The 24871-nt window shown below is 52.1% G+C and overlaps 1 protein-coding gene and 1 long non-coding RNA gene across 6 annotated transcripts in view; one reads left to right on the top strand and one right to left on the bottom strand.

Annotated features, from left to right (window-relative positions):
- Positions 1–24871, top strand: part of MAPT (microtubule associated protein tau) — a 100240-nt gene that overhangs the window by 51941 nt on the left and 23428 nt on the right. For 2 of the 5 annotated variants that reach the window (XM_039250676.1, XM_039250673.1), the window contains exons 2-7: positions 766–924; positions 5654–5740; positions 8261–8347; positions 12124–12189; positions 20462–20517; positions 24319–24451. In XM_039250676.1, the coding sequence (XP_039106607.1) occupies positions 783–924; positions 5654–5740; positions 8261–8347; positions 12124–12189; positions 20462–20517; positions 24319–24451 (571 nt within the window). In that variant the 5' untranslated portion in view covers positions 766–782. Of the gene's footprint in view, positions 1–765; positions 925–5653; positions 5741–8260; positions 8348–12123; positions 12190–13509; positions 13512–17012; positions 17812–20461; positions 20518–23106; positions 23305–24318; positions 24452–24871 lie in introns of all 5 variants that reach the window. The other 3 variants (XM_039250675.1, XM_039250677.1, XM_039250672.1) reach the window with 2 other exon arrangements.
- LOC120244271 lies at positions 15070–23925 on the bottom strand. The gene is made up of 2 exons (XR_005531519.1): positions 23869–23925; positions 15070–15382 (listed from the first exon to the last, which is right to left on the bottom strand). It is a non-coding gene; the product is annotated as an uncharacterized LOC120244271 (long non-coding RNA).

The following is a 24871-nucleotide window of genomic DNA, read 5'->3' as shown; positions in this document are numbered from 1 at the left end:
CTCAGAAGTCTGGAATTCACAGTTATGAATTACATTTAAAATAAAGAACTAAATGTTCTCAATAAAGATGAGGACAGAGAATGAGCAAATGGCTTTCTAGTGAGTTCTGTGGACCTGAAGTACTGTCTCCGGCTGGGGCTAGCAGGAGATGTGTGCATGTGTGCATGTTGCTGTTAGGGACTTCTGAGCCCAGCCCCCCAGGAATGCACACCTGCGGGGCCTGGTAGGCGCTCCGAGGGGAGTGGAGGCCCAGCCCTGACCTCCAGGGGGGCCACTCAGCTCAGAGGTGGCGGGAGTCTGGACAAGGGTCGGGTGGGTTTGCCCTGCTGGTGCTTTGCAATGGAATGATCACACTGCTTTGTGCTTCCTTTTCCTCATCTCCTGATGGCCCCCCCTCTCCTGTTCAGTCCTACTCTTTTAATGGTAAGGAAAAATAAATAAATAACGAAGCCACTAGTGGGCAGCATTTGTATTTTAATGAAGTGGAAAGAGTGTTGGGCATAACAAACCAAGTGGGGACCTGGCCACCTGGTGGCTTTGATGAACTGATGTGATACAGGTGAATTGTAAGTGCACATACATATAACTAGGGCGTGTGGGATGAGGTTGGGTACCCCATGGGGAGGCGAGGGGATGGGGAGGCAGAGATCTGTCTGCCCTGGGAGGCCACACTTCCCCCCCCACCGCCCTTACCCCCCCCCCCAAACAGCGCTCAGACCTGTCCCTCAGCTTGCCCGCCCTCATGCTCCCATCTCCCTTCCCCAGGTGGGCCTTGACCCAGGATGGCTGAGCCCCGCCAGGACTTCACCGTGATGGATGACCACGCTGGGACGTACGGGACGGGGGACAGGAAAGATCTCCCCTCTCAGGGGAGCTACACCCTGCTGCAAGACCAAGAGGGTGACGTAGACCAAGGCTTGAAAGGTGAGTGCACAGCCACGCATGTGCAACAGGCGTGGCGGGGGGCGGGGCGGGGGGAACGCCAACCCGCTTGCTCAGGAAGGAGCTGGTGCAAAACCACGAGATTTTAAAAGGAGCTTTAAATACTTGATTGTGTCGGGTTGTCAATAGAGCGAAGCCTCATGATTTGAAAGGGCCAAGGTAACTCAAAATGCGAAGCCATTTGAAAATGTACGCTTCCAGCGAAGGGTCTGACACGTGCGTGGACAGTAGTGTGACAAAGATTGCAAGGGACCTGTCAGTCTGATTAATACCAGGCACTCTCTTGAGTCTTTAGCTCCATCTATTAACCTTTAGATCAGCAGCATTCATGAGCATGCAAAATACTCGGCTTTTTTAAAAAAAAACTTTTTTTAATGTTTTATTTATTTCTGAGAGAGAGAGAAAGAGACAGTATGAGCAGGGGAGGGTCAGAGAGAGAGGGAGACACAGAATCTGAAACAGGCTCCAGGCTCTGAGCTGGCTGTCAGCACAGAGCCCGACGCGGGGCTCAAACCCACGAACCTGAGATCATGACCTGAGCCGAAGCTTAACCGACTGAGCCACCCAGGCGCCCTTCATGTTATTTTTATCTCCTCCTGAAGAGCCTGTCTGGGCCCTATTTCAGCAAGAGCTGGTCAGCTCTGTGATCCCGACTGTACCTACACTAACAAACTGCACCCTCTAAACCTCTAAATATCCTTTCTAATTTTTAAGTTTAGTTACTTATTTTGATAGAGAGAGAGAGAGCACAAATGGGGGGGACATAGAGAGAGAGGGAGACAGACAGAGAGAATCCCACACAGGCTCCTTACTGTCAGCACAAAGCCCGACACAGGGCTCGAACTGATGAACTGTGAGATCGTCACCTGAGCCAAAACTGAGAGCTGGGCACTTAACCAACTGAGTCACCGAGGCACCCCTAAACCCCTAGATATTCTACAATACAGTCTTTGGGCCAAGTTTTCTTGACCTCCTCCTCTCCCCTACCAAACACATGTGTTTCATTTCGGAGTTTGGGGAGTCCCTTGGAGGGAACCAAGCCCTCTCCCCTGCTTCACACTGTCCTCTAGGTCATTGCCTGTCATTGGCAAGCGAGCCCCAGTGTAAGAAGGACTCCATTCCTGCCTTCCAGACCCATTACGAAGGAGACAAAATAGCAAACAGCCTGCTATTCTCTTTTTGTGCTAAAAATAATAAGGACGCTTCGCAGCCAGGGGTGTGGAGTCGTGGCTGGGAGTAGGAGCTCCGTGGTGGGAGGGGTCCTCTTCTGGGTGCATCTGTCCAGGAAGCTTCCCTGCAGGAGGGAGGACCCCTGGGTTGGGGACACAGGAGGAACGATAATCCCTGCTTGCAGGACTCACTGTGGGGCGTGGTTTCAAAGGCGCCTTCTGTCTCTCTGTTGAAGCAGAGAACGAAGGAAGAAGTCAGAGGAAGCTGGGAATCAGGCCCCTGGCTGGAGGCACAGGAAGAGTGGACAGCTGTCCTGGGGAGCTCAAAGGCTGCCCTCTGGCCTTCTTGGGACCTCCCAGCCAGGTGCTGGGGGAGGGGAGTGGGCGGAAATACCCACACCAGCCAAGTATTCCAGGAGCCAGACCTTTCCCCAGGATGTCAGGCTCCAAATGGGTGAGAAATGTGTGTTCTTTTTTTTTTTTAATGTTTTATTTATTTTTGAGAGAAAGAGAGAGAGACAGCATGAGCAGGGGAGGGTCAGAGAGAGAGAGGGAGACACAGAATTCAAAGCAGGCTCCAGGCTCTGAGCTATCAGCACAGAGCCCAGCGCGGGGCTCGAACCCACGAACCGTGAGATCATGACCTGAGCCAAAGTCAGACGCTTAACCGACTGAGCCACCCAGGCGCCCCGAGAAATGTGTGTTCTTACCTCTTCCGGGCCATAGCCTGGCTCTGGCCAGAGCTGCTAAGGGGCAGCCTGCATGGGGGCAGTGAGGAAAGCTGCTTCCTCCTTTAAGTCCTGCTGGGTCCCCTTCTACCCTTTGTCCCCCACTCTGCCCCCCCATCTCCTCCCCTCCCATGATCTCCTTTTCTTCCTCCCCTCTTTCCCTTCCTGCCTTGATTTTCTTTCTCCTGCTGTCCCCCTCTACCCCCAAGGCTCTACAGCCCATTCTCCTTTTCTGTCCCCACCCTGACCCCAGCCATGTGGAATGAAGGGTGCCAGCCCCCAGGACCTCAATCCCAAAGGTTAGCAGCACCCTGTTTTCTCACTGCAGCCCTCCGTGGCTGAGGCAGCTTGGGGTGGGAGCCAGAATTCGCCTTGTTCCCTGATCCTCTGACCTCCTCACTGGGGCCCTAAAAGCCCTTTCTCTGAGGACCTGGGCCCACACATCCGCGTGCAAGTCTCTGTTCTGTGTCATGATGACCACTGCTGCTCCCACAGTCACGTGTCCCAATTTGGGTGATAAAGTCTATGGCAACCCTACTTATAAGGGAACTTCCTTGACATGGTAATTCGGGCATCTTTGCAGAACTCTAGGCTTGCAAAGGCCTTCACCACCAGCATCTCAGGTGATGCTCACAATAATGCTGACATCTGAGGGCGGATGTCACTTTCCCTGGTTGACAGATGACAAGCGGAATGTCCTCTCTGAGGTCAAGGGCTGGTACGAGGTGCTGCCCCATCAGAGAGACGTCTTTAGCTCCTTGTCATCCGCCCCTTGTCATTTAGCCAGTTCCCCTTGGAACATATGTTATTAAACCCTCATGGGTGGGATCCAACTTAGAATTCTGCCCGGTGTGAATTGTGCCAGTGACATTCTGTTTAGGGTAGGCTGGTATTAAAAATTAAATTTAAAATATATACTATGTTGCAACAAATATACCGAATAATATAGGATGTTAATAACTGGCGAAACTGGCTGTAGGGTATACTCTCTGTAGTATCTTTGCAGTTTTTTTCTATAAATCTAAAATGGTTCTCAAGTAAAAAAAAAAAAACTCATTAAAAAAATCTAGGAGAAAAAGTGGTTTTTACCATTCGTATTTTTTTGGAGGGGAAATGAAATTCAGTTTGTAAAGTTAGAACGAGTTTACCAAGTTATTTTGTGTCTCAGAGGTCTAAGGTACGTTTGCTAAAACTACTCAATTCTTTAATATAAAACATGATCAGAAGTTCTATGCTAAAACATATATATGAAATATCTATCTCTATCTCTGTATCTATATGTGCAGAACTTAAGTTGCTAGCCTTTTCGTTAAAGCTGTGAAAGGGAAACATTTGTAGATAGTTTGTTTACCCCAAAAAATATACTTCCCAAGAAAGCAAGTGATACTTAAGAGATTTCCATCACTCTCCTCAAATTTGTTCTTGCTACTAAGGATTTAGAATGAGTTATTTTTATATGGGGAGCAAGCGGTATGACTTGGCAGAAGATGTCACTTTACTAGCAACATGTTAGGTAAGTGACAGACTATTTTGAATGATGGCAAGAAACCACGTGTAAAATACTAGAACAAAGAGTATCGATGTGGATGCCCAAAGTTGGACAAGGACTAGATACAGCCAAGAGCTGCCAGGTGGGTGAGGTGAGCGCTGGTTAACCCATAGAGTAATGCACCCTAGGGAATTTAAAGGTGTTTATGGGTTAACTTGTTACATCTTCCAGATAAGACATTCAGAAGAGGCTTTTTCCTCCTTATCTCCCCCCAGCCCCTCCAAGAAATGTAACAAGGCTAATGCAAATGATGCAGATGGCAGGCTCGGGGACAGAGTGGGGGAGGGGCCCTCGGAGGACAAGCTTGCTCAGAGCACTCTCTAGTCCATACCCTCCTGTGCTCTGACAGTCAAGCCTGGTCAGTAATAACAAGACCCAGCAGACAGTCAGCAGATGCTTCCTCACCATTTGCCCAAAGCCTCCCTGGGGCGGTTGCAGGTTTGTGTACTTGCCCCAGGACCAGGGAGCTGCGTGTGTGCTGGAAATTGTTTAGAATTAGCCCTTCTTTGGCCGGATGGTCGCCCCCAGGGCTAGGTATCCGCTGATGGCATTTTAGCAGCGGGTGTTGGATCTCTCCGTGCAGTTGAACACCGCTTGCCCTTTCTCATCTTGGGGTCCTGCTTTGTACACAAGCCAGGCCTGCAGACCCTGTCCTCACCCCCAGGAGTGGCTTTCCCGGAATCCACCAGAGCCTCCTTGGCAAACATTTCAGGTGTGACTCCAGTCCTGCTGGTCAGTACTTGGAGATCCTTCTAGGAAACGAGCTGGGTGATGTCCAGACACACAAGCAGATGTCCAGTTAGAAGGCACTGTGTCTGTCCCCTTTTCAGAGGAAGGAGTTGGATCGGAGGGGTTTTCCAGGTGTCTGCTCGTCATGGATGAGTGGCAGTGCTCTCCCGTGAGCCTCTCCATCAGGAAGGACCCAGCAGTGGGCTTCGTAATATCAGCGGCCCTTTTGTCAGTTTAAGAGCCGAGTCTCGGCTGAAACCGCGAGCTGATTAAAAGGCAGTTTCTCCTCCTGCCCGGGACCAAGCACCTGCATCTTTGCCTGATGACCCTGGTGTGGGGACACCGTCGTGTCGGGATGGGGGTGGGACTGGTCCCCTCTGTGGATGTATCACGCGGCCACGCCCCATCCATCTGGGCTCCGCGCTGGGTGGTTTTCAGCTCCGAAACGAAAGACACCGCTCCCCATTTCCTCCTGCAGAAGGAAGGAGGGGAGGGGAGAGGCAGCCATTCTGAGGGGCTCATTGTGTATGTTCCAGAGTCTCCCCTGCAGACCCCCGCTGATGATGGATCTGAGGAACCGGGCTCTGAAACCTCTGATGCTAAGAGCACGCCAACGGCGGAAGGTGGGCCCTTCTCTCCTTGCCTCACTGAGACAGCTCGTCCGTGCCTCCAGCCTGCGCTTGGCCATGCTTTGAGCCCTGCGTGCCGCTCTTCCCGGCTGCCTCCGCTGCTGCCTCTCCCTCTGGCTGACAGCCGTGCTTGTCCGGGGCTTTGCAGGATGGGCTCGGGCTCGAGAATGTCCCGGGAGCCAAGCCCTGCTTGGATGCCTAGCTCGCTGGTGCCGTGTTTGGACACCTTCATCGTGTGTGTGCTTTGAGGCAGCCACGTTTGGAGAGGCTGGGTTTGTGGCAGAGGGGGGCCTGAGCACAGCTCCACAAAGCCCCCGGTCCGTGTCAGCTGTTCCCCCCGCCACACACACTCCTTCAGAAGCCCCCACCCGCCTTGCCCTTCTCTCATGAGCCACCGGGTCCCAGAGCAGCCATTTGGCTGAGGAAGGGGGGGAGGGCAGGGTCGGTGCACATCTCCAGGCTCATGCTTTGGGACTGATCTGTTTAGTATCCTTCATTTCCTGGGTTCTGGGCTTGGTCTGGGGCTCTGGACCTTGGTGGACGTGTTCGTTCTGGCACGCCTTCTAACCTGTCCTCTAGACGTTTGGTGTCTAGGTTATTAGAAAGCTCCTCATGTATTTTTGAAGAGCTCCTTCATCCTGATTTTGACCACTTTGTCTTGCTTCCCGTCTGAGTCAGTCGAGACTGCATTTGATTTCAGGTCATGGAAGGCCCAACTAGCTGTGGCCTAGGTATGAAGAGGTTTATTTGTCTCACATAATAACATGTCTGGAGGGCAGCAGGTCTCCAGTGTGATTGGTGCTCTTCTGTCTTTATCTTCTGCCGTCTTTAATGGTTGGATTGTTGCCTCATGGTTACAAGATGGCTGCTGCACTTCCAAGCATCACATCTGCTTTCCAAGCAGGAAGAAAGTAGCAAAGCAAAGTGGCTAAAAGGGCCCTGAAATCAAATGTGTTTCCTTTTTTATTAGGAAAGCAGTTTTCCTGCGAGCCCCACTTAGCCGACTTCCACTTGTGTCTCGTTGGCCAGAGCTGAATCTCACAGCCACCCCTCGCTATATGGGGGAGGCTGGGACATGGAGCATTTTGCCTTTCAGACTCACGAGTAGGAGAAATCAAGGGAGAAAGGCACTGAGAATGGCTCTGTAGGAACCAGTCTGCGGTATCTGCCCTTCCATCTCTCTACCCTCCCCAGGGAGGCTCATGGTTGTCTTCTCAGTACTCTCCTCCTCCTGGCTCTGCCCATGACTTTGGAGGCTGTCACAGGATGAGAACCTGGCCCGGTATCTCCCCAAGTGTCCACCTTTGAATGAATTGAGAAAGTGACTGTGAAGTGCCTGCCAGTCTCTTGGTGTAAGGGAGCGTCTGTTGGGGAGGAGGTGGGTGTGGCCCTGGCCCCGTGGTTCTCAGCCTGGTGAGAATACCCAAGCCACGGGCTCTTTGCTCTCCTTCTTAGACCTGCTGATGCAAGACATTTCCCGCTGATCTGGTTAGGACAGTTTTGCAAGTTGCTACCGCCCTGAGAAGGTCCTCAAACACAGGCGCCAGGCTTCATAGCAGCCTCCCAAATCATGGCTTTGGGAGTGCCCCCGTCCACATTATTCTGGGAGAATCTTCCAACCAAGGCTCGCTGCACTCTGGATCCTGTATGTGTGTGGGCCCTGGGAGCTTCCACTCCCTCCCCACGAGGATAGGGACTCTGCTGGGACTGGGCTTGGCCAGGCTGCCCCGCTGCTCCCGAGAGGACCGTAATTAGACTGGATTCCATTTCACTATATTGACTCAGGCTCTTGGAAAGCTTTCAAAGCTGACAACTCCTTATGTCTGCTGGAGCGGCCTGGGGGTGTGCCAGGACACTGCTGGGGGCAGGGGGGGGACTGCAGATTTAGAAGGTGCTCACCCTGATGAGAGGCCGGCAGCAGCTCCTTGTGGTGGGTTTTTACCTCTGGCCTCTGCTCTGTAGGTGGGCCATCTGTACGCCCGTCGTCAAGCACTCAGCTCTGGACAGGACCAGCCTGTTCATTGCCACCCGGGAGAGTCTGTGCTTTTAACCATGAGCCATGGACTTCCAGGACAGGGGGCTTAGAGCTGGAAGAGGACTTGAAAGTCACCTGGCAGTGATACTCCCATTTTGCAGATGAGGAAACTGAGGCCCAAAGAACACAAAGGTCTTGCTCAAAGTCTCACAGCGATCATCTGATTTTCTACATTTCTTCTTTAAAAACACCCGGGCCCGGACCCAGCAGTCTCTTCTGCTGCAGTGTCCACACAGGGGCTGTCCCCCGCAGGTGGCCTGGGCATCCCATGAGGCGATGCCGCCAAGCAGGATATTCATGTGCTTCCTGGGGAGACATCAGGCAGGGGTGCGGCCATGGGCCCTGCTTTGTGGTGTTGCTTTCTGCATGCCGCTGAGTCCCCTCCTGCCTCCCCGCCCCTGCCTGCTCCCACTCTAGAAATAAGGTGAGGGGCTTGGCCTGGCTTTCCTAGCCTCCTTAAGGCGACTCTCGGTTTCCAGATGCAACAGCGCCCTTAGTGGATGAGGGAGCCCCCGGCGAGCAGGCGGCCGCCCAGCCCCACACGGAGATCCCAGAAGGAACCACAGGTGAGGGTGACTCCCATGGCCGGGTGGAAATGGCCCTGGCCGGGTGCCCTGCTGCCCTGCAAGAGGAGTGGGTGCGAATAGGGCTTATGCTCTCTCCGAGAGAGGCAGCAATGTGGGTGGACTCCCGGTGTCTGGGAATCTTGGGTCATTCCGAGCTTGGTGCCTTGATGCCCGATTGCTTCCGTGGCTGCCTGCCAGCCTCCCAGAGGTCAGGGAATCTTCTTTCTGGATTCCTTCCAGCTTCTCCTCTTCCATCTCAGCTAGCACATCAGCTCCAAGCTCTCTGCAGGGTCCTCCGAGGCAGGCTGGTGGCAGATTCTGCCTTCTTCACTCCCGGGCTCAGTCCACCCTCCTGCTGGGACTCTGCCCAGTGACAGGGTCACCTTCTAGTGGACAGTTTACCCCCTGGGGCACCCAAGCATGCGGCAGGGTCTGATGACTGACCCACACCTTTGGAGGATTTAATGGGACAGCCCCTAAGGAGCTCAGCAGTGTGACCTAGCACCCATTTCTAGAACTAGCTTCTCCGACGTATCTGCATGGAAGAGGCATGATGAGACTGTCCTGTCAGCTCAGTTGATGGGAGTCACGCACACGGGCACTGACCAGAAATCGTGGTGGCCTCAGGCCACGTGGGGCCCTTAGGAAACGACCTAGTTCAGCCCAGAGCTCTGGCTGTCATCCCCTTCTCAGCGTGTCCTTGGGGCTCATGTAAACCCTCTGCCATTGGCTCGCTGGTGTAGAAGGCGCCCAACACGATGCTGAAGACTTCCGGACAGGATTTCACCAGCACCGGAGAGTGGGGGAAACGCCCCCACACTGGAACCTTCTTTCCTTCCTAAAGACGGTGCTCACGGCAGCTGTCTGGGAAACTGCAGCTTTTCCTCGGGGCTTCTTTTGTTGAGAACCCCCATGCAGAGGTCAGCAGTAGCCCCAGCTCGGCAGAAGAGTTCCTGCTTTGTGAGTTGGTCTTTTGAGATGGACGGAGGGGGCTGTTCTTGAAGCCGGACGGGGTTCCCTCATCCTTGACACTTGAGCGTCGTTTGAAGGCTGTGCAATGACTCATGGGACAAGATCTTGGATAACCTGATTTTTGTACCCCACTCCCACCCTGTGCCTCTATAGTTACTCAGTGGGAGAGCCCCTGACTTTTCCCCTCCCAGGGTGAAAACTATAGGCCACTTCTGACTTTTTCATCACTGCTAGGTAATCAAAAGTACTTTAGTCTCATCACAAAACAGAGTTTGCGAGTGCTGGTTAGAATGTCCAGTTCCATGAAGTAGCCTAAGCTCATTCAGGGTTGAAGCCCTCCCCTTTGGGGCTGCGGAGGTGGAGGGGTCGGGAGGCAGGAAAATGTGTCCTGGATTGGCACCACTGTGTGCCGGCTTCACCTTCTCTGCAGTGTCTAACGTTGCTCTCTGTCGTGTGGGTACCTGTTTGGAATCCTTCCAGACCCTGCATCCCAGTTATCCCCCAAAGGTCCCTCCCTCTGCACTTGCTTCCAGCAGACAGTCCACTCTCCTCAGCCCCTTGGAATTTGAAGACCACCCCCAGCTTTCTGCTGAAGTCAACTGGCTTCTATCGGAGGCGCCATGGTCCAAGGCGCCTCCACGCTGCTGCTCCCCTGGGCCCCTATCGGGTCTGTGGGAAACACATGGGCAATTTGCCCAAGCAAACTTGGGGTATGTGACCACAGGGCTGCAGGCACGCCCCTTCGCTCTGCCGCCAAAGCAGGGCCAGCCCATCTCTCCTCTGGTTTTCCCAGGTGGGGTGCTGACAGCAGTCCGCCATGTCACCAACCACCGGGGACATGCACCCAGTGTCTCCGGGTGGTGCCTTGAAACCCTTCCATTGGGACTGAGATGGGTGGTGGCCTCGTAGCCGCCCTCCACGCTCCCAAGCCACCCTCTCCACCCTTTACATCCTCAACGAGCTAGGAAGGATTTAGATTTGGGGGACTTTTTTTTTCAGCTGTTGACTTGGATGACATGTACCCTAGTTTCATCCTTGCTTAGCCGTCTCACATTGTTGAAACTTCTCCTCTGAGGCCTATTTGAGGGTGTAGTGTGGCCGCCCCACAGCAGGAGTCCCTGCCTGGCTGGGATGGGAGCCCCTGCCTCTTGGGGCTTCGGGGAAACGGAAAGGCCCAGCCACGGTCACACACCCTATCTCCTCCCTTTGGCCTCTCTGAGCACCTCCCCTGCTGGGAACTGGGAAGTGGGGAGGGCGTCAGAGTTATCAGCAGCCTCCAGTGTCTGACAGGCACCAGGGCCAGGATACTGCAATTCTGCACCTGCATGGGAGTGCAGTGACTTCCCAGTGCCCATGGCAGTGACGTCATCCCCTTTCCCCCCCAACCTCCGCGCCGCGTTCTCTGTCTCCAGGACTCTATGCCACTTAGCTAGACCTGCTGCCACTCTGAACCTTTCTACCACAGCCTCATCAGAAACGCAGACCACATCTGTCTCGAAGCTGCCACTACTTGACCTCATGGGTGGCAGTGTCCTGTTGGTGGGGGGGAAGGGGACAGAGCATGGTCGCGTTTATGATCTGGCAGATGGGGAGCCCATTGCTGGTCCCCCCACCGCCCTCACTGGAGCTGTTCTGGTAGAGCCAATGGGCCAGGTGTTTATAAAGCCGTCATGCAGCTGTCCAGCGACCCAGAGAATCTTTTCCCTCTTCCGTGCTCTCCACGGTGGGTCTGAGCTGGTGCCTTAGCATTTCTGTTTTAGGTGTGAAATTGTTATCATCGCAGGTGTGGAAGAAAAGACCGGTGGCCCAGCCAGCAGCTTGTAAGGATTTCTTAGGGGTGGTGGCTCCTCTGTCTCTGTCCATCAGGGCATGTTGGTTCTTCCGGGGTCCTGAGGCAAGTGTATGTCAGTGCGTGGCCAACTTGCTTATAAACTCTTTCTTCTACACAATTGTATCCATTATCCCGGAGTGAGCAATGTCCTGGTTTTTCATGGCGCGGAAATTGGCATTGCAGTAAAGCTTGTTGACTTTGGCACTGTTGGTGATGTGATCTTCTTCATTGGGGGTGAGCCCAAGACACCCCAAAAGCTGCTCACTGGCGCTGCTGGCCTCCTTCTAATCAGGTAGCACCTACTCCCGGCAGGTGGTTACAGGGGTTTGCCCAGTAGTTTGGAGAAAAGAACCTGATCAGCTTTGGGGCACCTCCCATACACCTGGCATCTCATTAAACACAGTTGTACAAATTCTCGTGTTAACCCTCACCATCGTCCTCCGAGACAAGCCGGTATCATCACCTTGGGGGGCTAGATGAGGAAACAGAGGCTCAGCGAGGTTACATAAGTGGCAGTACCTGGATGTGAACCCCAGCCTGACTCCACAGCCCACACCTGGTGCTTCCTTATGCCCTGAGCACCCCAGGAGCACTGGCCGGGGCTGCTGCGTGGCCATGGTTCCCGTGGTGGTGGTTGAGCAGTAAACTGCTCCTCTGACCTCACCCACCCTGCGTGTCTTTGTTGAGTGAGGCGCTCGCGACCCTGGGCCCACCGCAGAGAAGGCCTTTCCTACAGGATCATGGTCACCTGTAAGGTGTATGGGTACGGTGGGGTGCATCCAGTAGCCTGCATTTGTCGACATCCTCAGCAATAATATTTGCAAAGAGCCAGAGGCTCAGCCCCTTGGTACTCGTGAGATGTGCCTTTCCTGAATGTTTTCAGAAAAATACCAGAAGATGCAGAGAACTTTGTTTCTGGCAAACAATAACTGCCTTTGCTTATATCTTCTTCATTTGCTGACACATAAACCAGCTGAAGAAGCGGGCATTGGAGACACCCCCAACCTGGAAGACCAAGCCGCTGGACATGTGACTCAAGGTCAGTGGGCTAGAATCGCCTCCCACGGCTTGGGGGTCGGGAGGAGGGAGATGGCAACATTCAGATGGGCTCTACCTGAAAAGAAAATTTGCACCCGGACCCTAATTCACGGGTCCAGGAGGTTCTTATCGAAGACGGACAATCAGACATAGAAAGAGCTCTGGCCACACGTACACACACTCTTCTTTTTTTCCTAACACTGTTTCTGAGTTATTCCTAAGGTGTTTAGTGTCCTGAAAGACGCTGCCCCTGTCCAGCCTGGGGAGTCAAGAAAGAGTGTCCAACAGAAATTCACATGTGCATGATAGGTGACTTTCTCCACAGGCTCCCCTCTGGCCCTGTCCCAGGAGCGAGGGCTCAACCACATCTCCACCAAAAAATTTCTTTTCAACTTTCTTCTGTGCAATGTTCAGAGCTTATTATGATTTTCTTCCCAGGGGCCAAAACTGCTGTGTACAAGTAGACCAACTTTCTGTAATCGTTTAGCCCAAACGTTTTAAGAACTTAATTTTATAAATCTTAAAGATTCCTTATCTCAGGAAACGGAGACCTCTGATATAATATGGCTCTAGGTTCATTTTCTGTCACCTGCTGCATCAATGAACTGGAGAGTCTATTGTATCATATGGAACTTTCTAGATTGCAAAAGAGCTAGAAAGACACTGTTTTTTTCCTGCAGAAAGTGATATGGGATTTGTCCAACATCAGTGCTGCCACTGGGGCCACCTGGCTTTAGGAAGACTCTGAGCCCAAAGTGTTTCATTGAGGGTATTTTTTTAATTTTTATTTTTTAAATATTTATTTATTTTTGAGAGAGAGAGAGACACACACACACACACAGCATGAGCAGGAAAGGGGCAGAGAGAGACAGAGACAGAATCTGAAGCAGGCTCTGGGCTCTGACTGGCTCTAGGGTCTGAGCTGTCAGCACAGAGCCTGATGTGGGGCTCGAACCCATGAGTCGTGAGATCATGATGTGAGCCGAAGTCGGATACTTAACTGACCAAGCTACCCAGGTGCCCCTTTATTGAGGGTATTTTGAAGGCTAACTATTCATTGCTGCTGCCAGAGGAGTTATTGCCCCAGAGTGAGCTAACCTCATCTCACATGGCATAGAGAAGCATGTTTTCATTCTTAGACTCACAGAGAGCTTCAAAAATATTAGAAGGGATAATCAGTGTAAGGGGGAATCCCAGTCTGTGCGTTAAAGAACTAGAATAGAAGCCTGCCACCTGTTTCTTTCAGGTCATGATTTTCAAGCTTCGGTAAAATTAGAGGCTGTTATAACCACTGGAAATGATCATTTGTTTCCATAGAAAGAAGTGGATTTGAGCTTTTTTCTACAAATATTTATTACATGCTAGGTATTCCTGTCCCTGCAAACACATTCCATGCAGTGAAAAGATTAGGCCAACATGTTTTGTGGGAACTTTGTTTTCATGCTCACACAATTTTTAAAAAAATTTTTAAATGTTTATTTATTTTTGAGAGAGAGAGTCAGAGTCTGGGTGGAGGTGGGGGCAAAGAGAGGGAGACACAGAATCTAAAGCAGGCTCCAGACTCTGAGCTGTGAGCACAGAGCCTGACATGGGGCTCAAACCCACGAACCGTGAGATCTTGACCTGAGCTGAAGTGGGATGCTTAACAGACTCAGCCACCCAGGCGCCCCTGTACTCACTCAGTTTTTACATTTTTCCCCATCAGTGGCCTAGACTTATGTAGCTATAAAGATGACCACCAGCTAGACTTTGCAATGGGAAGTTGGCACCAGATCATGAAAACATGAGGTTTCTTTTTCTTTTTTTCTTTTTTTTAATGTTTTTATTTATTTCTGAGAGAGAGAGACAGTGTGAGCAGGGGAGGGTCAGAGAGGGGGAGACACAGAATCAGAAGCAGGCTCCAGGCTCTGAGCTAGCTGTCAGCACAGAGCCCGACATGGGGCTCGAACCCATGAACCATGAGATCATGACCTGAGCCGAAGCCGGACGCTTTAACCAACTGAGCCACCCAAGCGCCCCAAAACGTGAGGTTTCTACCTCTGTTCCTAAGGAAGACTTGATTAGGACTCTGCTGGTCCAAATTGATGAGGCCTATTCTTTCTAGTGAAGCCTTGTGACAATCGGACCTGCTCATGATCCACAAACACACTTTATTTGCCCAAGGGCTGTAGTCAATTTTCAGATTTAGAAAGAGCCATCTAACAAAAGCATAGTTATTACATCTTCTCTTTGCAGTTTCTGCTGCAGAAAGAAAGCCTCTGGTAGCCTATGTTCATGAACACCTGCCAAACAAGGACATTTCAGGATGGCACTGCAGTGAGTGGCCAGACTTTACCCATGTCCTGGGACACATGACCTTTCTACTGTGTCATGAAGACCAGGCCTCCTGAGAGGGATGTGTGGGGAGAGTTTATCCAGAGTCCTGAGGCCTTCACACTGTTTGCCCAGATGTTGTTCACCTATATTGCTATGTTTATTACTTACTGAGAACTGCATAGTATTCTAGAAACTGAATAGAATATTCTCCCAGCCTCGCTCCTTCCTCCAGAAATATAGTTGCATGACGAAAGGTTCAGTCAATACGCACACACTGTACAATCAAATATTGGTGACTTTTCAAGGACTGTTTACTATTTATGTTTGGGGGCCTTTGTCTCTTTTTTTTATGTTTATTTATTTGTTTTGAGAGAGAGAGAGAGAGCATGTGAGCTAAGGAAGGTCAGGGAGAGAGGGAGAGAGAGAGGGAGCGAGACTCCCAAGCAGGCTCTGGGCATTGTCAATGCAGAGCCTGATTCAGGGCTCAATCCCATGAACCATGAGATCGTGATCTGAACTGGAACCAAGAGTAAACGCTCAACCGACTGAGCCACCAGGCACCCCCTTCCTTTTTCTCCCTTTTAATGAAGATCATTCCAAGTCCTACAGTCTATTAGAGTATAGTAACATCCTGACCAAGAGCAATTTCTAGAAAGCTGTGGGAGGAAAGGTTTTTCCAGAAGGCAAGGACGCATGGCGCATCAAGGAGGTGTAAAGACTAGCAAATCTGCTGCGGCCTCTGGTCTGTTGAGCTGGTTGGTTGCTGAGAAGTCATGGCGCTGAGGCACCTCCTCAGGTTGTCTGGTCCCTGCATCTCTGTCATTTGAGCTCTTCTTCCCAGAGACTGACCAACGGTCCCAGTAAGGTGCCTGTAGACCCTGCAGAAAGCAGAAATGAGCATATTTTCCTGATAGCCGTTCACCAGGGAGGATTCCGTTATTGATCATCGCTATATGGCAGGCACTGTGATTGATGCCGGGAACAGGCAATGAATGAGATGGAGATCACGAGGCCCTGGTGTAAGGGTCAGGGTGGAGGCGAGCCAACGGGCAGCTACAGACTCTGCGTGGGTGGGGAGAGGGGGCGGGCACGTGTTAGCCGTGTGTCCACAACTGCATGCCTGTGTGCACATCTTCCTGCCCTCAGCTCTTCCAGTCCCCTGAATCTTTGGGGTTCTGGGTTTGTTTAGAGGAGAGCTGTGGAGTTGTATGGGCTGTCCTACTGAAACTAGGTGGGAAGTTTAAAGGGTGGGAATTAAAAAACAACAGAGGATGTTTATTAGGAGTACCGAAGAGCATGACTCTCCTGTCCTTAATACAAGGTCAGGTTCTTTAAGGAGAGCTCATGTGAACACTGCACGGATGAGCCAGAAAGCGTGAAGTGTGCCCTCCACCAGCCACCAGCGATGTGACCAGGAGAACCCTGTGGGCTCCTGGGCTGGCGATGCCTTTGCAGGACCCTTCAGGGCCACAGTAGTCTGCTTCACCTTATGCAAAAGGCCCTGCCCTTGACCCATGAGCCAGATACATCTGAATTGTGCTTCTCTTTATAAGAACCTTATGGTTTCTGCTGATGATAGAGTTTGGATTTTCCAGATCTATCAGAGCATGGGGCTTGAGGCCAGGTTGGTTCATTTCCAGCCCTGCTGGATTCATTTTGCAAAAAGGGGAAACAGAGAGAGGGAGAGAAAAGGGATCCTCAGAGCATCCAAGCCAGATCTTATATCTAGAGGCCAGAATCTTCAGGAAGCTCAGTGTCCCTTGGAGAGAAGGGGAAGCTTCTGTAGCCTAGTGGATTCAGCACAAGGCAGCTCCATGGTGGGGCCAGCAGCCCTGGGTATGGTGATGTACTCCGAGCCCACCCAGAGCCAGTGATAGAGGAATAATGCTGGTGCAGATGGGGCCATAGAGATCACCAGGTCTAGCACCCCTGTTACAGATGAGAAAACTGAGGCCCAGAGAGGGGAGGTGCTCACACAGTGTCACCCAATGAGTGTGACATGAGTCAGTGTTAGGTAAGCCAATAGAGCTTTCATTCTGAGCAAAGGAAGACAACTGAGTTAAGCCCAGAGCACTCTCTTTGTGAGTTGGCCTCGTGATGCTGTTTAAATGTCCTTTTCTTATTTCAAGAGCGCGTTCCCTCTCTTAAACAATTAATGCATCCCTACCAACCTTTGGCCACTGCTGCCTCTTCAAACCCAGAGTTGCTGGGAATTTCCAGCCAGCAGAGGGAGGTACCTGAGAGGCCCCTGGCCAATGTGCTTAGCTCTCAGGATCAGCCGGACCACAGCAGAGAAGCTTCTGGGGTCTCCGGGCTGCCTGTGGGGGAGAAACAGCCGGGGGCCCCTGTCCTGGTGACCACTCCCAGCATCATCCCATCTGCCAACCCCCTTCTCCAACAGGAGGCCCTCAGGAGCCCCCCCAGGAGTGGGGACCAAAACCAGGGGATGGGGTCAAGGGGCGTCTGGCCTTTCCGAAGCCCACCTCCCCTGGATATCTCCAGACGGAGCCTGGCAGTGTCAAGGTTGTGCAGGAGATCGTCCTTGGGGAGCCGGGGCACCATAGAGGTGAGGCTGCCGCCCCGGGCACCCCGGGTCTGCCCCGCCAGCACGTGTCCTACATGCCTGAGGGCCCCATCCTGCCTGATGGCCCAAGGGAGGCCACACAGCAGCCTTCAGGGACAGAACCAGAGGACACGGAGGGAAGTCGCCGTGATGTGGAGCTGCTGGAGTACGAGCTATTGGGAGACCTGCGCCGGGAGGCGCCACCTCTGAAGGGGGACCATGGCAAAGAGAGGCGGGGGGGCGAGGATGTCGATGAAGACCGCGACGTGGACGAGTCCTCGCCCCAGGACTCCCCCCCCTCCCACGTCACCCCAGGTCTGCAGAGCTCCCCAACCCGAGGTGGGCCACCCCCTCAGACAGTTTCCAGAGGAGCCACTGGCTTCCCCGGGTTCCCAGCTGAGGGTGCCATCCGCCTCCCTGTCGATTTCCTCTCCAAAGTTTCCATGGAGACTGAGGCCTCAGAGCCCCCCGGGCTCAGTGCAGGGCCCACGGCGGAAGGGCAGGACACGCCCCCCGAGTTCACCTTCCACGTGGAAATCACAGCCAACGTGCAGAAGGAGCAGGCACGTTCAGAGGTGGATTTGGAAGGGCCTGCACTTCCGGGCCCCCCTGGAGAGGAGCAAGAACCCCAGGGCCCTTCTGAGGGAGAGGACACAAAAAAGTCTGACCTTCCAGAACCATCAGAAAGGCAGCCTGCACCTGTTCTGCCAGGGAAGCATGTCAGCCGGGTCCCTCAACTCAAAGGTCTGTGTCTTGAGCTCCTTCAATCCTTCCCATCAACCTCGTGTGCCACCCAGGCTGCGGGCACTGCCACTGAGCTTCCGGCCCTTCCTTGAGTCCTGCTGCTTCTGAGGTTCCCAGGATAACCGCTCCACGGACCAGCTGGGCACTGCTGCACACCCTCCTGTGGCCTCCTCCCGTCCCTCAGCCTCTGGTAGCACGCGCTGCCCTCACGCTTGCCCGCCGTTCTGCATGTCACCACCCCCCCGCCCAGTGCTTTCCACCCCGTTCGTTTCTCTGGCCACTCGAGTTATTTACTGCGGTCTACCAGCCCACAGCTGGTTGGTGTGCTGCCCCCCACAGGGTGGATGACAGCCGGTTCCCTTATGTGCCCCCAAATTCACTGTCTAGAACCCTCCCAACCCTTCCAAGGGGACAAAATAAGCCCCGCTTTGCAAACGAGGAAACTGAGGCTCAGAGAGGGAGGAAAGTAACTCGCCAAAGGTCACCAAGCAGTAGGGGACAGAGCCACATTCACAATCCGGGTGGGTCTGCTGTGCAAGTCACACTCTGCCCTGGTCAGCACAGCGCCTTCCAGAAGGTTCTCCGAGCCCAGAGACACAGGGGCCGTGAGCCTTCCTGTGCTGCTCATCCATGGACAACACATCACATGCAGCAGACGACATGTGTGAGGATTTGGGGTAGCCGAGAGCCTATGCTGAGCCCTCTGCCCAACAGCCCCCACCCTGACCCACCCTGCCTTGTGGAAGGGGAGACAATAAGCAGAAACCAAACATTCCTGTCTCAAATCTTCTCCTCCTCCCTTGGCAGAGCTTGGGGACCCTATGCTGGGATTACAGGGGCCTCAGCCCCAGCCCGCTCGACCACAGCAGCCCGTCGGGTGCTGGGGAGGTAGGAGGGGAGGTTCCCCCATGTTGGAGTCTCTGTGTCCTGTCAGGAAGACGAGGCCAGAGGAGGTCTCAAGGGTACACATCGGGCACATTCATACATGTAGGACCTCTAGCGTCTGGAATTATTTGCAGGGCCCAGAAATGACTGTTTCCTGAGCCGTCCGTTACAAGCCTTTGTTGCATTTTTATTAGATTTTACTTGTCAAGAGAACTTAGAAATGTTGTAGATAAAGGAACCTGTATTAAAATTGAAGACCGAAAAAAAAAAAGAAATCATATATCCTATTTTAAAATGTCCTAAATTCCAAAATAGTTGGGCCAATAACTGTGATGTGGCAGATTATAACAGCGTTTCCTGAAATGGTGTTTGGTGAACACTGGCTATTGATGGATGTATCCAGGGGAAAAAGAGTTCCATGGTCCAATTAGTTTGGGAAAGACAGGCTGAGCAAAGTGAAGCGAGGTTTGCTGCAGCAGGACTTGTCAGAACCTTTAATATTCTAGTGCACATTATGACGCTCTGAGAAAAGACGTACAGAGTATGGAGTTCCCAAATTTATGTGATCCCACCTGCTCACATCTCCTGGAGGAGGACCTGTCCGGGAGCACCCAATTTGGGAAATGCACATCTAGCAGCTGCTTTTGTTGTGACATGGCGGTGGCGGCGATAGTTGATTCAGGCAAAAGATGTGAAACCGGTCCATCTGGGGCTCTTATTAAAATGCATATTCCTAGCCCCCACCTTAAGCTTACAGAGTCTTGGGTGGGCCCTGGAATCTGTGTTTTTTCTCAATGGTTCTGCTGCGTAGTACTTGGTGAAACTCTGCGGGCTAGATCATCACTTCGGGTCACTCTAGAAATCCAGGCTCCAGTGGCCAGTGTGAAGCTCCAAGACACCCCATTGACCCTCTGGCAGGCAGAATGTGATATTGAAACCAAAGATGAAAATCTGTCGTCAATTTTCAACAAAGAAAGTCCACAGAAGGAAAGGATGGGTTGGAGATAGTGCTGGCAGATGTGTGGTTCCCCAAGGGGTGTGGCACTTACACACAAAAGTCGTCAGTGGTTTGGTTCTGAACTCCAGAGATGATCTGTTAAGATGCTTGACCATAGTTTGTACCTAATTTGGGAAAATGGCAAGGATTAGTCCCCCTGGGGAGGGCCTGTAGGAGGCGAGGAGAGCCCCCCCGGGCTGGCATGGAATGGGCTTGTCGGAGGGCAGCTGGGGCTAGTGACTAATCCCCTCTAGTGAGGGGCAGGCTCTGTGCAAACCACTCACTTACCCTGTTGGGTGACAGCATGAGTGGGGGGTGGTTCTACAGAAGGCTGGAGCATAGCTGAGCTTCCCCATCTGTGGCCCTGGGGCCGCCAAATGCCCCTCCTTGGCACGGAGGTGGGGTCCCTGCTGGATGAGGCTGACCCTGGCCGAGACAGGAAAGGAGCCTTTGAGAAATGGGATCTGCAGTGTCTCCGATCCCCATCGCCCCCGTGCCCGCGTGTGCCTGGAACACGTTTTCACTGCGCCCCCTCTGCATGTCCCCACCCTCGGCCAGCCTGCTCCAAGCAATGACCCCAGTGTGCTGTGTTGATACTAACAACGAGAGACCGATTCAAGGGGAAAGAAAATGAACTGGATTTCCACCAAGCCCCGCTGAACAAAACACATTGCACTGATCCCGAGAAATCAGCGGTAACTACATCCAGCTCTTTCTGGGAGCTGTGCAAATGGGTGTAACTTACACTCTCGTTTTATATCTTATCAGCTCGCATGGTCAGTAAAGGCAGAGACGGGACCGGAGCTGACGACAAAAAAGCCAAGGTAAGCTGAGGAAATTGTGAGCCTCCGCCAAAGTCAGGTTTATCAGGAAGCCATGCTTGTATGAATTAATTTGTCTGTGTCACATGTGGAGAGCATCTGCCGCTGAAGGATGACTGTCATTAGAAGTGCTTTGTATTCTTATGCAAACTTTTCAAGTTCCAGCATTTATCCATTTTGATGCTTCTGCCAGGGAAGGGCGGTCGGCAGGTTAATGAATGAGCACTCCTAATTGCAATGTCATTAGCAGAGTTGAAATGAGATGTTCGCAGCAAACGAAGATGCATTTGAACTTTCTGCGGTTAAGTTTGAATTTTGCACATCTTACACTTCCCACTGCAGATCTAGGATCAGCAAACATCTATACACACACACACACACATTTAAGGTGAATAGAGAATATCATTTACTCAGGTGGCTGAGGGAGCATTGATCAAGGAAGTGACCTCTCACCTAAGGTGGAGGGTTCTGGAATCGCCTGAGGAAGAGGACCAGTGAGGCAGGCCATGAAGGAAGTGTAAAGGAGGGTTGCTGAGGCAGAGGTGGGAGCAGCATTCTGAGGAGTGGGAACAGCACAGCAAAGCCCAGAAGCATGAGGAAATGGTGCGTGCTCTGAGAACTCGAAGCAGCTGGGTTGGCTGCCGCGGAGCGCCAGGAGGGGCTGACTGATGCTGGGAAGGATAGTCAAGGAGGAAAACGTGATACACGCCCTAAATGCTAAGTGGACACGTGGTACAGTAGATGCCATCTTGAAATCTTGCCAAGGGGCCAGTTTGACATAAGCTGTGGCCAGTCTTCAGAAACCAACCCAAGGAACCATGAATGAAGCGGCTGCTCCCACCAAAAGTGCATCCACGGCCATGCTGGCTTCCTCAGTGCTTCCTGTCAGCTGTAGTTTCCTCCCATAATGACTTTGCGTCCTGAAAAATTCTCCTGTCGCTGTACAGTAATGTTTCCCCAGGAAAATCTCACTGTGGCCCTAGACGAAGACCTGTTTTTCTTAAAGGCATCTACAATTTCCAGTATAAATTCTGCCTGAAACTTCTGGGTCTTAACCTGTCCCAGAGCCCCAATGGGGTCCTCAGATGCAGAGTGTAGCCCCCGGAGTTGGGTGGCTTGTGTTTTGCTGCCCTGTAGGAAGGCAGGGTTTGACATCTCAAGACCCCGCTGGGGCAGCTGGTGAGGCCGTGGCTATTGGGCTGTCGTGATGCACATTGGGGAATCCAGCCTCATGTGTGCATGCGTTCCTTTCTTCGCTCATTTGCACACTTGGGTACCACATCCCTGCCCTGGACAGCAAGGGGTCAGTTCTTTCAGGAACCTTGGCCAGGTGGGGGGCGCTGTCGGCAGAAGGGGGGCTTGCGCAGCTGAAGAAGGAGGAGTACCCACCCCCAACTTTTCTTGTCACCAGCTCCAGCCTGTGTCCCTCCCTCACACCTTTCCCCACCCCTTGGGCCCACCTCCTCACCATGGCTGATTGGCACAGAAGGCCTCAGCCATTTGGGGGGTGGGTCCAAGGTCAATCAGGAAATAAACCCAAGAAGCCTAATGAAGTCCGTGGTCAGGACCCCAGTTGGTAGTTCTGACTTCCTCTCTGAAACACCTCTGGACTAGGCCTCTGGGTTTTATGCCTGAAGGTGTGACCCCCTCCTCTTCCCCGCTCACCTCCTCCACCAGGGCCATGTCAAAGTCCCCCAGAGCCAGTTAGGACAAGCCATCGTCCATCAGTTTCCCTCTCCTCCAAGGGGCAGCTCTGTCTGTGAGGTCATCCATTCCTCTGACTCTTGATCTGTTAGCCCACCCCCCTCACTCAAGCTGTATCCTGAGAGTGTGTTCAAGAGCGAACACTGGCCAGATTAGGATTCACCAGATAGTGTTAAGATAAGTTTTGTTTGAGACATTAATCAGAAAGTGTGTGTGTGTGTGTGTGTGTGTGTGTGTGTGTGTGTATGCGTGTAACCTGAGGTATGAGGCAGAATCTTTAAGACTTAGAGCAGACACAGTCATGATTTTAGCAAGTATGATCCTCTCAGTGTGGCAGAAGGCAGCCAAGGGTTAGCAGGTCAGCATGAGCTCCTTGCCTGGAATTCAGCAGAAAGTGGGGCCCTTCTTATCCATGACACACTAGGGATGTTTTCTTGAAAAACATCCTAAGGATCACATGCTTTGGCAATCTCCATTAATTCTTTGGGCGTGAAACACCTTTAAACCAGTGGTCTCCAAAGTGGTGGGGGGCGGGGGGGGCAGCCCAAGAAGATCCAGTGGGCTAAAGAATATTCTAGAACTTCTGTTTTTTTTTCTCTTCTCGTTTAAAAGTTCTGTCATACATAAGTTTGATAATGTACCGCCTAGGTTGGCATCGTAGTATATGTGTTTAACTGATAAATAAGTACAAGGACGTTAGGGTGTGTGGCCACTTTCTGTTCATAGGAATGAGAAGGATGGATAAGGGTATGTGATCCAGACAGTTTGGAGATCACTGCTTTAAACTGTTACCTGCCTTGTTTATTTTCAGTTACTGTCCTTTTTCAGTTTGTTCCCCTCCCCCATGTGCTGACTTTTATTTTGATTTTATTTATGTTTATGTTTAAGACATCCACACCTTCCTCTGCTAAAACCCTGACAAATAGGCCTTGCCTTAGCCCCAAACGCCCCACTCCTGGTAGCTCAGACCCTTTGATCAAACCCTCCAGCCCTGCTGTGTGCCCAGAGTCATCTTCCTCTCCTAAACACGTCTCTTCTGTCACACCCCGAACTGGCAGTTCTGGAGCAAAGGAGATGAAAGTCAAGGTAAGGAAACCACCTTTGAAAAGAATCAGGCTGCTCTCGTGCGGTTTTCAAATGTGTGTTGTTTTTAGCCACAAAGACCTTCCTCCCGATAAACTGGTACCTGGAGGCACCGTGTAGAGCAAGGACAAGTCTGGTTGGAATGGGAAAGGGGGGCAGGGCACCATTTTTCTCAGCTCCTGTTAGTCCCTCACAGCGGCCCCCACAGCACCCCATGGGACTCTGACTTGAAAATCCCCGCCCTTTGGCAACTGAGAGAGTTTCCAGACTGCCCTCATTTGGGTTAGATATCACAAGGCCTGTGCTGCAAGGTCACTGTTCCGCTGAACCATCTTGTGGTCTTTGGTGAATGTCAGTTTCTTTTTTGAGTTTGTGTTGTGTCAAGGTCAAACCTACTAACTGACCCCAGTCAGCAGGCTGTGCATGGGGGCTCTCAACCTTTGGCCCGTTTGCTTATTGGTGCTGGTGTTCAACCTGCCAAAGGCTCTTAGTGCACTCAGGAGTCCCTGAGACCTTAGGGTTGTTTGGGAGAGAAGAAAAGAATGACCTAGATCTGTTAGTACTCACCGCCAAGTTCATCAGTGTCTCCAAGGCTCTCTGGTGAAACCAACCACCATCAGTCAGATAAATCCCTGCGGAGAATCAGAAAATGGCTGTCCATATAAGAGTATCCTGCCCACGATGGGCTTTGGGTGGATAAAGAGCTTGATCCTCACTATAAGCTCTGTTGTGTTTTTATAGAAAACATTAGCACAGCTCATACTATTCGTCTTGTAAACAGTTCTTCTTGGAGAAAATGGTAGTCAGGGCACTTGGCATTTGAGTCGGGCTGTGGGTTGGTTTGCTGGCAAACCCGTGAGACTGTAGAAGACATTTGTCGCATCCTGGCAGGCGAAGGGTCGTTTTGAATTTTAGCCTCGTTTTGAATCAAGGCGGTTGAGTGGGACTGGCATGGACTCTAGGTGATAGTAACCTTCCCCAGTTGTAAAAACCACTATGCCGTGCTTCGGTTTACAGGGGGCGGATGGTAAAACGGGAACGAAGATCGCCACGCCCCGGGGAGCGGCCCCTCCAGGCCAGAAAGGCCAGGCCAATGCCACCAGGATTCCGGCGAAAACCACGCCCTCCCCAAAGACCCCGCCGGGCACTGGTAAGAAGAAGCTTCTCTGGACTCCAGGTCAGGAGAAGCTGTCAGTCTGTGCTATCCTCATCTCTGAAGGCCCCTGGCAATTAGTCACTTCTGGAAGCTGACAGGCACCTGCGGTCCACTAACCACCGGATGCTCCTTTTCTTTGTAATCCTTTTGACAATTTTCCAAGGTAGATAACTGAATCCCACTTTTGATCAGTGAAGAAACCAAGGCCCTAAAAATTTTCATGAATAAGTTTAAGCAGCTCTCTTGAAGCATGAGGAGGATGCAGGCATGTGATTAACAAGTGGCAGGAAAGGAGATTCTCTGAGGTTCTCTAACCCCCAAGTCCCGGGCCCCCAGGAGGTGTTTTTCAGCCCCCCACACACGGAGGTGTGGCTCCGTGTTTCTGGATAGGTCACTATGGATGACCTCACACTG

The sequence above is a fragment of the Hyaena hyaena genome, unplaced genomic scaffold, assembly GCF_003009895.1.
Source record: "Hyaena hyaena isolate Hyena2069 unplaced genomic scaffold, ASM300989v1 scaffold_378, whole genome shotgun sequence".
In the NCBI taxonomy this organism is placed as follows: domain Eukaryota; kingdom Metazoa; phylum Chordata; class Mammalia; order Carnivora; family Hyaenidae; genus Hyaena; species Hyaena hyaena.
Note: the sequence above shows the minus strand (reverse complement) of the source record. Positions and strands in the feature narration are given on the sequence as shown.